We start from the raw sequence: 15,851 nt of genomic DNA, 5'->3' as shown, positions 1-15,851 counted from the left end.
ACCAAACTGGATAAACTGAGACTCAACCTGTTTTCTCGAAAATCATGTTTTCAGAAGGATGAGATAATGAATGCTCTCTTGCCCATTTGCAGTATAGTTGAAAATAGGAAGAATTGAACAACCAGCTAATTATATAAAATGAACACTGATTGTCCTAATTTTAATGCTTATGGATCATGAAAAGAAGGATTTCCTTATTTGTTTACCTTTAGTTAGAAGGACAAATAGTACTGGGCTACTTGCAGCAGCCTAACCCCTGCAATGAGATATTGGTCATGGATTCTGATTGATGATTTGGGCTATACCTCCATTTTCTATTATCTGTTTTTATAGATTAGGCCCTACGAGCTTTATTTAATAATGTTCGGAAATAGCAATTAAGTTTTGTAACCCATAGGAAGCAATCAGATGCTGGCTTCAAGCAATCTAGCTGAATTACCCTGACACATGAAATCTTATTGGATGTTATGAATGAATGCACATATTGCTTTTTGTACAAAGGCAATAAATTAGCCATTATGTAATAAACATAAAATTAAGGAAAAAGGAAACATTTGTATAGTTGTATTTATTCCCCAGCTGAGTAATTGTCAGCTATAAGGCTAGTATAAGCAGTATTCAGCAAGTAGGTTAAGCAGAGACAAAAAACATACTTTCTGAAAACGCTGGAACATATTACATCTACTTTCTGCTAAACGTAAATACAAAGTATAAATATGTTTCTTATTACACATTACACATGACTTTATTCCATTATATAATGGAAAAATGATGGATGTAATGTCTTTCGACAATCTGAAAGAGGAAAAGGAAACTGACCTTTGGATATTACTTCATAAAGAGTAAACTGTGCTACTGTAGAGCCCAAGTTTAAAATAACTTACAGAGCTGTTAATTCACCTATTATTACAGTGAAAAAACACTTCCTTCAGTTTTACCGTAAACAAATGTAACTGAGTGACCACTTTAAATACCACTTTCACCACATAGCTGAATTATATTTTTCTAGAGACTCGGATGTAACAGAGTTTATGTTAAAGAAGTTTTTGTGGTATACACACTCTACTGGATGCACCAGGAATAAAAGTGAACTAAATTATTAGGCGTTCCCCCACAATACAACTGTGCCCAGTTTTTTTATATAATCCTGTGGGCTCCCCTTATCTTGTAAGGCGGCCCCAATTCATACAACAGGCACCTCAAAGTGCTTACTTTAGCTTTTCTTCAAAGCACTCATGTATCATTTAAATCTGAACAGTATATTATACAAATACCAACCACATCTTCTGTGGTAAAAATTTGACAACTCTCCTTTCACCTTCAGCACTTTCCTGTTGACCATTACGGCTGCCCATTACATTCTATAGCCTATAAGATTGGGAGGAGGGTAAATGGAACTGGGAAGAATTTACCAGAACCTCACTTTGCCTGATAAAGGGACCATGTGAGTGCTCAAAACATTGCAATGTATTGTGATACCATGACTGAATATCAATAAATGCATGAAGATGATGCTGTGGTGTGCTGGTAACTTCTTCCTAGCTACTTGAACTTGTCTAAGATTTTGTGATGGGTAAAAGGAACTGGACCCATTATTTGTTCTCTCTGAATGCTATATAATGCTGTATTCTGATGTGATATTCTCCTAAGCAAGTAAAATTTAATTCAGCATTCCTCCAGATCTCAGTGCTTCATCTAAACACATAAAAAACAGTATTGACATTGGTAATTAGAATGAGTGAGTAGTGGAAATGGGAAATGTGCTGTAACATCTTCACGAACTAAGCAGAGGCAATTTCTTTACCAATTTGACTATAGTAAAAGTAGAAATGGTATTGTTTTTTGTTTTTTTGGGGATTCGTTTTTGCACTTTAGAAATCATAATTTTCATTTGCACTGCATTTTTGAAAAAAACAGGCAGACAGAGCAAAAAAAACAATTGCAAGTGTTGAAGTTGATCGACTTTTCACCCTAGATAGGGGGAACAGCCATAAAAAACTTACCCTGTGCTTTAGGGAAAAGGACATAAATCCTAAAACAGAAAATGTTTATAAATAACTACAGATTATCAGACAAACATATTTTTGTTCTGTGAAGTCATATGTTTGTTACAATATATATATTTTTCTTTGTGATTGCAATCAAGATTTTGGCAATATATGAAAACCCTCAGCGTATAGCAATATACAGCTTAATAGCTAAAAACCTTTCACATGCAGTGTAGACTTCAGCAGCTTTCAGGATGTACAGTTCTACCCAGTTCTGTATTTCTAAGTGAGATATACTTGGCTCTTTTCAGACATTGCATCCATCTAGTTTTATGCATTTGTGTGTACTTTACACTGCCCTCCCAGACAGCAGTCATCAATATTTAGCAGGCAGCTGCTCCCATAGACTTAAGGCTTCTGCTAATTTGACAAGGTCAAATGTGGTGCTGTTCACATTGCAAACCAATACAGAAGCTAAGGCTAGGTTTTTTCTTGAATTAATCACTAAATCATTAACTTCTCTGTCACTAAAAAACTATCCTAGCTACTGCCACTGTCCTTTTCAATCAATATGTTTTAGACAGGGAAGGCAAGTCCTTATCTCCCATAGGAATGACAAGACCAAAATTACTAATTTTACCTTCACTGATTTAGAATCGAATGTAAAGAGATACTACTGCCCTAATTGTCCAATTCCAGCACACAGCACATTCTTCCCAACAGTTTGTTCAGTACATCTCGGTCAGGATGAATCATTATTGAACAGATTCCATCAGACACACAGCACTATTGAAGGCCACACGACTGTTTAAATGTATGTGTGTGCGCGTGTATGCCATGTAGTTGTGAATATTTGTTATTCTTTTGTATAACAATGACACATCTTACATAGCTTTTTATAGAGAACACTGAACTGTTAGTAATTCCTCTCCCCCCAAGAAATGTACGTGCTAATGTCCCTATCACAGCCACAAACCCATACGTACATAAGTGTAAATGCAAAAAGCATGAGTCCATTTGAATCAATCAGATAATGGCTTACTGTAGTGAAATCACACACAAAATTTTTTTATGTGTTTGGTTGAGTTGCCCATATACAATTATAGTATTTATTTTATTATTTATGTTAATGCTGCTTATTATTAAATATTAACATAAACTATGGACTATGGACGGAAAGAGTAATCCATAATACAGAAAAATATAAATCAAATAGTCAAACTTATTAAAACAGACAGCGGTAAGCCTGACGTCAGATGGGCAACTCTTTTGCTAGCAGTTCTGGGGTCCCCGGTGGGGGAGACCGCTAAGCCAGGTCCTTACCATCTGCTTGCAATGACATCACTACTCTTCTGAATCCTGAGAGAGCCCTGCTGCTGGATAGCCAAAAAGAAGTGTACGTATTACACTAGCAGTGACGTGGACACTTAAACAAGAACCTCACAGTAAGTAAACAAACCCGATTCTGGCCAGAACGCACTGCCTCGCATTGCGGCCGGCTCACTTTTTAGTGAGGCAGGAGGGGGCGTTGGGGGCTATTAAAGTAAATGGCACCGTAGCCACGCCCTCCGGCCGCAATTCGAAACCCCCGCACGGGATCGCAAGGCACATTGTGCCTGCGGTCCGGTGTGATCAAAATGCTGCAAGCACTATTTTGATTGCACGGGACCGCAGGCACAATGTGCCTTGCGATCCAGTGCGGGCGATTGCATTGCAGCACCCGGAGGGCGTGGCTACGGTGCAATTCTCTTCAATGGCCCGTCACGCCCCCTCCTGCCCCACTAAAAAGTGAGCCAGCCACAATGCGAGGCAGTGCATTCTGGCCAGAATTGGGTCGGAACGCACTGCAACTGGTGTGAACAGGCCCTTAGAGGGGGATGAAAATTATCCAGGAGATGAGCTTTAACACTGTTTTAGTGTGCTTTGTATCCTTGAATTTAATGTAGTTCACCAGTGGACACAGCAAAATATAATAATTGTAAATGCAGGTAGCCTCATAGTTTGTAGTGTTCATATCCGATGTAGCTACCATCTTTCTTGCTACTTACATCTTTTATTGCTCTTGGCTGTGAAATGACTGAGAATTTCCAGTAGCCAGCAGATCAGGAGCATTGCTATGTCTCTTGCAGACAATATACTATACTAATACACTTTGGAGATTGTTGCATCAGGGGGTAAGACAATAGGGTCAGTTCACCAGTTTCCTAGCACAGCCCCTCCTACTTCCCTGTACATCATGGCCCTCTCCTCTTCTGAGAGTCTGTAATTACTGTACTGGCCTAGGTCCTCTGCCGCTCCCCTCACCTCCCTACATAACCTTTTATATAGCTGCGGGGGCAGGCGCAAGGTGGGACACTGTTTAGTGTCACTTGAATGACAGCTCTGATTCTGCTGGGGCTGCTGAAATCACATCTAAGATTATGGCGCCCAGCCGCAGTGCCAGGGCTTTTGGATGTCCATGTAAGGGAGACTTTACAGGTATATAACATGCATAAAATATGTTAAATGGACATATAATATTATGGGAAAATGTATGTTGAAATGAATGGTCTGGCGACAGGGACACAGAGTATCTTTTTTTTAGCCATGTTACTGTAATTTGTGAACCATATTGCACCCAATCAAAAAAAAGCTCATATTTATGAAACAAATATCCTTATTCTGGTTTGTTCACTTTGTGAATTGAGCCTAATGCCTCCACCGGACCTGTGCAGTGTCAGAAACCAGTATAGTACTGTGTCACCTGCACAATGACAGCAGAACAATGCATGTACGATAATGTGTCAATGTTTAAAGCAACACTAAACTCGGGAGTGAAATCTTAAAAATGCACTTAAGTACCTTAATGATGTATCTTATTTGTGGATCACTCAGCTGTAGCTCCTCAAATCATCTCTGAATTTGTGCCATAGTGCCACCACTCCAAACTCGTTCCCGTGTTCCATAGTCATAGCAACATTAGCAACAAACTCTTTACGATTAATTCCATAACAAAGACTACAGGCCACCACCTGAAACTGGTAGAAAAAAAATTCAAACACAAGGGGCGGAGGGGGTTCTTCTCAGTTCGCGCGGTTAGGGTCTGGAACTGCCACAAGCAGTGATTTCAGCTAATAGTGTGGAATCGTTCAAGAAGCTTTTGGATGATTTCCTGAGAAACGGTAATATACAGGGGTACAAGTACTCCTAAAATCGAGATGACTCGGGGATCTTTACACACACACACACAATAGGTTGGACTTGATGGACATGTGTCTTTATTCAACCTCAAATACTATGTAACTATGTAACTATGTTGGAATACAAATTAGTAAACGAAACGTGAGATTGTAGTTCATCACAGGAGTGAGCTTGGAAAGTACATGAATGCATTATTAAGATTTAACTCCTGAGTTTAGTGTCACTTTAACTCTTTTTCTTGGAATTATAATTAGATCCTATTATTTAAGAACATGCAGCCATAGTAGTACATGTGTGTAATTATAGCATATTGCAGCTTTTTTAAGTATTTACTTTTGCTATATAAAAAGCATTCAGTAACAGCTGACCTACTTACTGCAACAAAAGCTTTAAATTCTGAAGCAGTTCATCCTCAGCATATTAACGCACAAATGAGACACCATTCAGAATGATGTTGAACTTGCAGTTCAAGTATTTTCTACCTTTGGAATATTATACTCCAACTCTCACTGAACTTCCAAAGAATGAAGAGTTTACTTTATAACTTTGATGTCAATTGTCAACCCCCTAGTGTTTCTATGCAATTAAAGGCCTCCAAGACAGAAATTTCAAAGACCTAACTTATCATCACTCACTCATGAAAATCAACTCCAAAGCATTTGCTTGTTACGCGTATTTTCATTCAGTAAGGTTTCCCACATTTCTTTCTCTTGAAAGGATCTGGAGAATGACACTTTAAAAAGCTTAATCAGTGATTTAATTTTGAACAGTTGAATAACTAGTACTGCCTCTGTAGAACACAAAGCTAATTTCTAAGAGCAGACATAAAGGGGTCACCCTGTACGTACTGTAATAAACAGCCCCAAAGACATATGTGTCCGCCAATCACTGTTTCACTGTTTGATTTTATCTGGGTTGTAGTGGTGGGTTATATATGTAACCACAGTATGGCTTTTATTTTATAAGGAAAAATAAATGTGTAAAATGCAGTATCCTGTAGCACTCAGGAAAAAATATTCTGAAAAAAGCATACTAAGCAGAAATCACCTCTGGTTTCTACAGCTTGGCTAAAGGGTTTCACAAAGTATAGTACAGGTCTCTCTGCATGGTATAAAGCAGGTCTCTGCATCTGAAACAATATAAAGCAGGTCTCTGCATATGAAAGCAGGACTGGATCAGGCCTATACAAAAGCCATTTTCTCATCCATAAAATCAATATGCTTCTTATAATTTACCTGAAATTGTGCTTTACCCATACTAAAATTTGATAGGTTCACTTTTCATGAGCTAGTGCCAGCAGCCTTAAAGGTATATTAAAATGTTTTAAAATGCTGATTAACTTACAATCACAATGGATGGTGCTTCTTGCTGTTCAAAGTTTTAGATTCCTCCAGAATCAGCTAGTCCGCTGAGCATTGGGCCTGATATTCCGTTTTAGGGTGGCTCCATTCCCTTGCAGGGTCCTATGAACCACCCTTGTGTGTGCTAGTAAGCTGTGTGTGTCTACACAAATACAGAAGTACAGCAAGGTAAAGCAAGCAACTTCCTTCTCCCTTCTCCAAGCTAGTAGATGGAAGGCTGTTGGAGTCAGCTGTTTGAAAACATAACTGTAAGTGCTTGGGAAACAATTTAAAGAAGTACTTTGCGGGGCAATGTATATTTGTTTGAACTGGATCCATTATTGTAAAAAAGTTTGAGCATTTATTACTACTTTAACTCACCTTCTACTTACCCATGCTGCCCTTATTCATTGCAGCATTGCTGCAAAAATGCCTGAACCTTTGCCATGGGGGGGGACATAACATTAAATATATTTGCAGAAGGGATCTACTGAACGTGGTTGCAATGTTTTACTGGCTCTAATGCAAAAAAAACAATTGTAAAATTGTAAACTAGTAAATAGGTTTGTTTTTTTTAAAGTGGACTTTAGTCAATATATTGTAGGCAATATTGTTTCTCTTTGTGACATTCTATGGCTTTTACTTTTTTATGTAATTGTTGCCCAAAAATGAGCATTTTGTGGGATCAGTATGCTTAACATCATGTACAAGTAATCATTGTCTGTGTTTTATTACAGAATTTTCCAGACCCGGCCTGCAGGACCCACGAACAGGTTAGCACTATACAGAGAATGTTTCTATAAATAAATAAATGTAGATATATATCTATAGCTATATATACAGTGGGGCAAAAAAGTATTTAGTCAGCCACCAATTGTGCAAGTTCTCCCACTTAAAAAGATGAGAGAGGCCTGTAATTGGCATCATAGGTAGACCTCAACTATGAGAGACAAAATGAGAAAACAAATCCAGACAAATCACATCGGCTGATTTGGAACCAATTTATTTGCAAATTATGGTGGAAAATAAGTATTTGGTCAATATCAAAAGGTCATCTCAATACTTTGTTATATATCCTTTGTTGGCAATGACAGAGGTCAAACGTGTCCTGTATGTCTTCACAAGGTTGGCACACACTGTTGCTGGTATGTTGGCCCAATTCTATATATATATATATATCGATATATATGTTAAAATCATTATTGTAAATCGTTCACTTTTAGCATTCAGTCAGCCTGAAGGGAATTCAGAAAACAGATCTAACTCCTGATCCTGATTGAATGTGTGAAGAGAACAGAGGCTTTACTTCTTGTAATTATCTCAGTAGACAGATTCACTCCGTTTGATAAGGGCACATTCATTTCCAGAATGTAGTATGCCTACGTAACTCATAGATCGTTTGCGTTTCCAATCCATTCAGTGTAATCTTTGAAATTCTCCATTCTACAAATAATTCTGTTCTCAAATACAGCAAACGAATTCCCTATAACATTTCACAATGAGGGTTTTGATTTTAGTTTGTATCTACTTTTTACTGTTAATGTCCTTGACTTGTAAAAAAGGCTATTGCAGCTGCAATTTGCACAATTTCATTGACCTCAGACTTAGGTCTGAGGTCAATGAAAAGGCAGCGTTCCTTCTCGAGCTTGAAAAAGAGGTATCACTCCTCGAAACGCGTTGCTCACTGCCTTTTCACCCCGCCACTACCCTCTTCCCATCACAGACCCGACTGACAGCCGACAACTCTCAGCCCACGGCACCCGCACACTGCCCCAGCCTGCGCCGACAGTGACCGAGCAGCACGAGCCACAGCCGCGGTCACAGCAGCTCTGCCTGCTTCTGACACCGCTGATTCTCTCCCACACAACTCAGCCCCTGGACTCACACAGCGGGCCACGGACTGAGTCCCCATTCCTGTGGTTTCTCTTTCCCCCCCTTTTCTCCCTCGCCCACAGCCTCCTCTCCCCGTGTGTATACACATCCCCCGGCTCACCAGTTCCAGGTAGATACCACGGATGACCCGATCCTTCGCACCGGCCGTCCATCCTCTGGTCCCATGAATTAAAATGTAAGTGCTTATTCTTTTTCCTCAGCTATCCATTGTTTTTTTGCCCATTGCACCCATTGTCACACAATTTTCCTGTCATCTTCCCTGGGTCTTCCAACCCGGTCAGTTAGCCCACCCAGTGTTGCGCCCTGTTGTTTTTTTTGTTTCTAGTTTGCATATACACAGGCACTCCTCCTGCATTTCAGGGCTGCACACGATCTAGGGTCATACACTGTTTACCCCCTTATTACCATTACAAGAGCGCTGTTTGTACGATTTGGGGTCTAAGATCCAGTGAGTCATCATATTCTATACACAGTGTATAGAACGTGAGACTAGCGGCTGGAGGGAGCACTGTTATAGCTGGCCACCTTCTAGGATCGAGGAGTATAACTATTTTTTTTTAACCTAGACAAAAATGAGCAGTTAACTGTTGCAGTGCAGGACCTGCAAGGGTTAATAAGATTTGTGCCCAGAGCGCTGCCTTAAATATGAAAAGCTAAATACATCACATAGCTGAATTATTTTTGTCTTTCATATCTGCATAGTTCAGCTTTAAGGATGTGCATATTTTATATTCACATCTCCAACATAGGTAATCTAATAAAAATAAATGTTTAGACACAAGTATATAGAAGGTTATGCTCAGACGGAAAAAAAAAAATCTGTCTTCCAAAAACATTTTCAAAGCCAAGCATGCCTTCCAATGCTGGGAAAATTGTATTGGATGTTCACATTTGCACAGGCCATTACATTTATAACCAGCACTGTAAGTCAAATTTAGTAATCCCACCCATGTGTTCTTTTGTCTCTGGATATTATGGCTCTCAGTTTAATTGTCACCAGGGCAGGAATTCCTTTGTTTTACTAAACAAATGTATCCTAAGTTATAACATTCCATACTCCTACTATTGACAGGCCAGAAAATCCTCAATGAGTGATGAGAACCTAATCTGAGCATGTATAATTTAGAATACATCTGCACAAATGCAAATACAGACTAGGCATTGCTGGCCAGCTCTCTCATTTTTCTTTATTAATATTATATATGGAAATATTTATATAACGTATTATTACAGAAACTGGATTATGTGCATTTTTAGAAGATTATATACAACTTTTGTGGTTGTGTACAGCTTTTAATTTTTGCAGTCTTGTATTACTGAAAATGATAAAATACACTATGAAATATTTATGAAGATAGATAGATAGATAGATAGATAGATAGATAGATAGATAGATAGATAGATAGATAGATAGATAGATAGAAATATGTGTGTGTCACAAAGGTAATTATTACATTAAAAACATTTTAGATTTAAAATATAATATAAAATCCAGTTCAAACCTGCTCATGTGGAAAATGTTTTGCTGTTTTTGTTTGTGTTTGCTGTGTTTATTTATTTGCTTCCATTAGATTGTATATTTAATTCCCTTTTTATTATTTTCCATTATCCTATTTGAAGATTTTGAATGTGCTACCAAGTAAAATGTAAGAGTTTATTTGTTCTTGTATACACTTAACTACTGTTTTCTCATTATCTTGTTGCAAAGGTTTACATCCTTGAAAGTGAGATAACAAGAAAATTAGTACTTTTAGCTCTCCTGTCTTCCAAATAATGGTTTATGCAACCGTTCCAGCTTGCTGAAATTGCAGTCTTGTAACTAATGCTAATGAATTGTACCATGGTCATGCCGCAAAATGTGTCTGTGATGGTGTTAAGTGTTCTATTAGACAGACCACATATTAATTTCTTAGTGAGCATATGGTGGACAACATACTAATTAGAGTGATAGCCTTTTACCACCATTGATAGATTCATTAATTGGTCAGTTTATGACTGTAACCAGAGCACACAGTGGTTTAAACTAGCCATAAACTGCTCAGATTTAGCAAGAATCAGTCAAAATGCAAGCTGTGGGTGGCTTTGTTAACACCACCTAGCTCAACAAACCTCAAATACAAATTGAAGGAGCCCTTTTTACTGAACAGTGCATCAAATCGTATGCAGTCACTATTTGGGTATCCAGACGGTCACGGGTGCTGAATGTATGAATACAGTAGCCAGCAAGTGGAGCTTATGTTTTTCACGCTGTTTATCATAAATGGGGAGGGGGCACTGATTTATTTAATTCAGCTGTGTGGGTAGCTTTAGGTCCTTGGTCTCGATGTGCACAGTCAAAGCTGAGCAAACATAAAGAAGTCGTATTTTTTCATCATAGTTCAAACTACATATTTTTTTTAAAGTGCCCCCAATACCTCATTCACCATGCTGCCAGATATAGATGTTGATTTGCTTAAGGCAAATAGGTTTTTCACTTATAAAAGTGAATATTCACTTTGCAGGGAAATTTTCCCTTAGTTTAATGAATGAGGTGAAGGTCTGATGACTTCCATCATCCAATCATACGCAAGCAAAAATGCTGTTTTTTATTTTGTGATTTGGTATTCTTTGCAACGGGAATTTTTAGCACATTCACTAAGCTAAAGAAAAATTCCAGGGCAAAGTAAACATGTTCTGCTCCTCTAGTAAATCAACTACATAGTTTCACAGTAAAACACTGTTACAGGTAACATGGTGGATATATTGCCCTATATTATTGTAGAAACTACCTTTTCCTACAACGAAAACATGTTGTCAAATGTTGTGAATGTATTTTTCCTGTTAAATATGGTGTTAAATGGGCTATCTTTATTGGTCTGGCCATGGTTATATCTTTACTTATATTTAACCCAGTGCAAAAATGTCCAGTAGAGTACAGTATATTAATGAGAATTCTTTTATATATTATATATGTGCCAAAACTACCATGTGTAGTATTCCTAAAGGTCGCATTCATCTTATTTTTATTAGCAATCCTGGGTGCAGTATTGCCCAACATGTTGTTACACCAACAGTAAGATGTATTCTGAATAGTAATTGTTGACTGGCCCTGATTTCCAGGTACGGCTCCAAATAAGATTTGTTCCTGACAATTTTAGTCCATGACATCATATTAAACCTGTCAAAAAAAAAACACAGAGGTTGCCATTACAGCCCTCCTTCTAGAAATTATAGTTGCATGGATGTTATGCTTATCCACTGACATCAACATGCTAGAGTCATTGGCCATCTAAGCATTTACAGAGCAAGAGCTCAGCAATGACAGCCTCCATATTGTTTTCATAACTACAGGCAAGTGGGGTAGCACAGTGGCTCAATGGTTAGCCATTCAGCCTCGCAGCACCGGGGTCCCTGGTTTGTACCCAGGACACTATCTGCATGGAGTTTTTCATGTTTTCCCTGTGCTTGCGTGGGCTCCTCTGGGAGCTCCAGTTTCCTCCCATACTACAAAGGCATGCTGGTAGGTTAATTGGCTCCTGTCTAAATCTGCTATGTATGCATTTGCAATAGGGACTTTAGGCCCCTCTCAGTTTTACAGGCAGACCAGATTGGATGCTCAGTGTAAGTCTATGTGCAGCCGTGTGTAAAAGGACAGATGTCCTTTTACACATGGTTACCCCCAGCTCTGGCCAGGTCCAAAAAAACAAACAGATCAGAGATCCATTGCACCACACCTGATCATGCCGGATCGGGGGTAATCTTATGTAAATGGGCACATGTCCATTGATATTGAAACCCCCATAGACCAACATGGGGTCCAATAATTTCAGTTTTTTTTAAAACTGGAAGAACACGGATGTCACAGCGGTGACATCCACTCTGTACTGCTCTAATCAGCCCATGTGAAAGGGGCCCTAGCTTGTAAGCTCCTTGAGGGCAGGGACTGATGTGAATGCGCAACTATGTAAAGCGCGCTGTGTAAATTGTCATTCCTATATTATATAAATACTACTACTAATAATCATAATAATGATATAGATTGCATACATAACTATTTTCATTGTTCACTTCAAATATTCACTTAGATGCTGGGGACTTTTTTATGTTTTAAACTTTCTCTAAACCTGATCTTGAATAGATACTAAAAGGTTTGGTCAAAGCATCCATAGAAATTATTTTAAAATACTGACAGGTATGCAAGCATATGAATGAGGAAATTCCAGGTGAGAAGCTGGTCTACCCAAACTGATTTCTCGTCTGAAGTTTGGAATATTATTTTTGCAAAACAAAGTTAAGAAAATGAATTCACATGTATCTACACACTGGACTAGTATGAAACTGCATGAGGAATTAAACTTCATAAACTGCATTCAAAGAAAAGCTAACAAGCAATCAAAAAGTATACATTTAAAAAAACACAATGCACTGAATTTATGCAAAGCTAAATATCTGTATGGTGCTATAAGGTGTTTTTTTTTTTTTCTAATAGAATGCCTTCAAGTTCTTTTTCTGCATCAAACTGTGCTTTATACTTTCAATTTGTTCACTTAGAAGATAGTTAAGATATGTGTAGGCAGGTTAACATCACATCATTAACAGCTTTCAAACTTTTCCTTTTGAAGGGCAATCATGGAAATGTACCTGAGATGTAATAGCTGAAACTTACAGACACAACAGACGGTGTGTAGGTGTCGTTACTGACTGATAAATTTTAAAAAAAGTGTAGCTTTTGACAGATTAACATTGCTGAATATTTGTAATTAGTTCTTTTAGTGGTAGTTATTATTTTGTGCAGCTCCTAAAGTTTCAGTCTTGATTTGAAAGTTCTTTTGGTCATGTGAAAGAAACAACTAAACACAACAAAAAGGTTACAGAGGAAATCCATTAACAAAAAACAATGCCTACCGCTTACCTATTGGATCATTTAAATTTATGAGCAGCCAGTTTGTGTTCCTGTTAAAGCTGTTCTCCAGGTTAAAAGCTATATGCACAGTTAAAATACACATATATATTGTGTATGTATATCCCGCCAGGTGGCGGGATATACTGGCAAGATATCCCGCCACCCGACATCTTCGAGATACCGCTCGCACAGACCCCTGGGGTCCCCGAACGGTCCGGCACTGACATCGCCTTATACTCGTGTAACCGCGGCTCAGCCTGGCCAGCTGAGACCGCGTTGTTCAAACGACTACCCCTCACAGCTCTCAGACTGTTCCTCTGCATACATGCGATATGCTGACAACAGTAACGTGAGTGTTTTCTCTACTGTAGTGGCGCTTTTTCATTGTGTCATTGTATTTTTATATGGGCATGTGCAGGAACCCTTCATTTTTTTAGAATAATATTTAGCATTATTACTTTTTTTTAGAATTCAGTTTTATTTGTGCCTCATGCAAAGTTTATCATTCATCCTAAATGATCTTAGGCAACTCTGTTGGGTCTATCTCTGCCTCCTAAAAGAAGCTGATTTTTTTTATTTTTTTTGCTGAGTCTGAATAAGATATGACCTAATGTTTCCTTTTTTGTTTTTTATTTTGTTTAAAAAATTTAGCTCTGTTTACTTTAATCATCCTGTATTGTGCAAGGAAAACACTGGTTTTAAAGAATAAGTGCACTTTTAGACAAAGCACAACTATTCTTTTTGCTCCCCCTCCCTAAACAATTGTGTTCTCGCCCTCCACTGATCTATACTTACTGAGATCTGAAGGCAACTACTGCGCTGTTGGTTGACATCCAGCACTGCAAGTCTCTCTCTCCTGGCCGTCTCTTTCTTACAGTCACAGCATATTAAAGTGCACTTATTCCTCTGCACATAATTGGATATTCAAAGTAAACACAGATTCACTTTTTTGACTATGCCAAATGAACAATTTCTCGATGTTTGGTCAATCAACCACGTCTAATCAGTCAGTGCAGACACTCCCCTTTTGAGTGCAGTTTAAAAATGCATCTCGTTTCCATCAAATGATGAGAATTGACAACAAACAGGAAGAATAAATAACTACACACAGCATAAATAGAGAAAAAAGGAGAGAAAGTCAATGTTTTTTTTTACATCTGCTTTAAATTTATCTTAAACATAATCAGACATGCATAATTCTTCAAATGTTCCTTTTTATTTGAAAAAAAAATTATTACATGTAATTATATGAACACAGAGTATTTGTGCAGTATACAATCAGAACAAACATATCCCAGATACATTGCTAGGCATACACAAGGATAGGAGTTACTAATGTTTCCACATATGAATCGTGAAGTCTGATGAAAGTCAAGCCAAACAATGAAGCCTTTCAGGTCTCTAGTAAATGGTGGCGGAGTTGCTGAAATCTCCCCAGCATTTATTTTTGTAGGACTTCTTCCATGCTTGCGTGCTCATAAAGATTTGGCCGTGAAAGGAAACTGGTCAAGGAGTCTTGAATTGGCTTTTTATCCATTGACCTGTGTTTCATATATCTGATGACCTATTGGACTTTGCCATCTCAATTTCCACTAGGCTAAATCAATAGTTTGTTTCAAGTCATTTTTCTTTCATTACAGCCTTTGCTAACAAGTTTATTTTCCTGCCTTAGTTTAAGTATGTTAAAGAGGCACTGTGTATCAGAAATCATATATTGTTAGCCCCAATAAGATCCACGGCACTTCAAGGAAAGTCTGATAAATATTAATTTACACTTGCATGTAAGCGTACGGCAAAATAAAAAGTTCCTTTCATGATTAGATCAAGTTTTGAAAATGAGACATGATTGAAACTTAGAAACTTTTGAAGCAACAAGGAAAGTGCTTTTAGAATTAAATTATACCTAAGGTGCCAACATCATACCTGCTCAGTGCTGCCAGCCTCCTCAGTCTGCCACTGGGGCCCAATTTATAATGCAAATAGTGACCTCCTGAAAGCGAAAGGAAAATAGTGAGTGTCAAACCTGTGGCCTGCAGACCACATGCAGCCCTCGGCCACCTTCCCTACAGCCTACTAAGCTTCTCCCTACCCAGTCAGCAGAAGAGAGCATCAGCAGGCTTTAAGGAAAGTAGCTACGACTGTAAAGAAAAGGCGGTGGTCAGGAGCTGGCCACAGTGTAGGAAGCAGCCACAGTGTAGTACCTGCCAACTGCCTTATCCAGTAGACAAGGCTGCAGGTAGTGATTGACAGGCGGGCAGATTAATCACCGCAGCCCTGGCATGCACAGTGACACTAGTCAACACAGTATGCCTGTGCATATCAAAGGCACTGTAGCTGTAGTACAACTAATGAAGAAAAAACAATGCTCAATGACTCAATGATAATCATCTGTTGTGTGAACTGTGACAGAGGGGTTTGGGAGGGTGGGAGCAGCTGGGCTGTAGATTTGAGGTAAAGAGAAGACAGCTGAACAGTGAATTTAAACTAAACAAGGGGGCACTACACCGTGCATTTGAGCTAACAGAGGTGCAGCTGGACATCAAATTTGAGCTAAAGAAGGTGTTGCAC

The 15,851-nt window shown here is 38.5% G+C and overlaps 1 protein-coding gene across 1 annotated transcript in view; it reads left to right on the top strand.

The window, feature by feature from the left end:
- UNC5C (unc-5 netrin receptor C) overlaps positions 1 to 15,851 on the top strand; it is a 353,904-nt gene that overhangs the window by 76,457 nt on the left and 261,596 nt on the right. Inside the window, exon 2 of the mRNA XM_018554497.1 lies at positions 7,246 to 7,281. Within this exon, the coding sequence (XP_018409999.1) occupies positions 7,246 to 7,281 (36 nt within the window). The remainder of the gene's footprint in view (positions 1 to 7,245; positions 7,282 to 15,851) is intronic.

Source organism: Nanorana parkeri, unplaced genomic scaffold (assembly GCF_000935625.1).
Source record: "Nanorana parkeri isolate BGI_ZX_2015 unplaced genomic scaffold, ASM93562v1 scaffold162, whole genome shotgun sequence".
Classification (NCBI taxonomy): domain Eukaryota; kingdom Metazoa; phylum Chordata; class Amphibia; order Anura; family Dicroglossidae; genus Nanorana; species Nanorana parkeri.
This window is presented reverse-complemented; position numbering and strand designations above follow the sequence as displayed.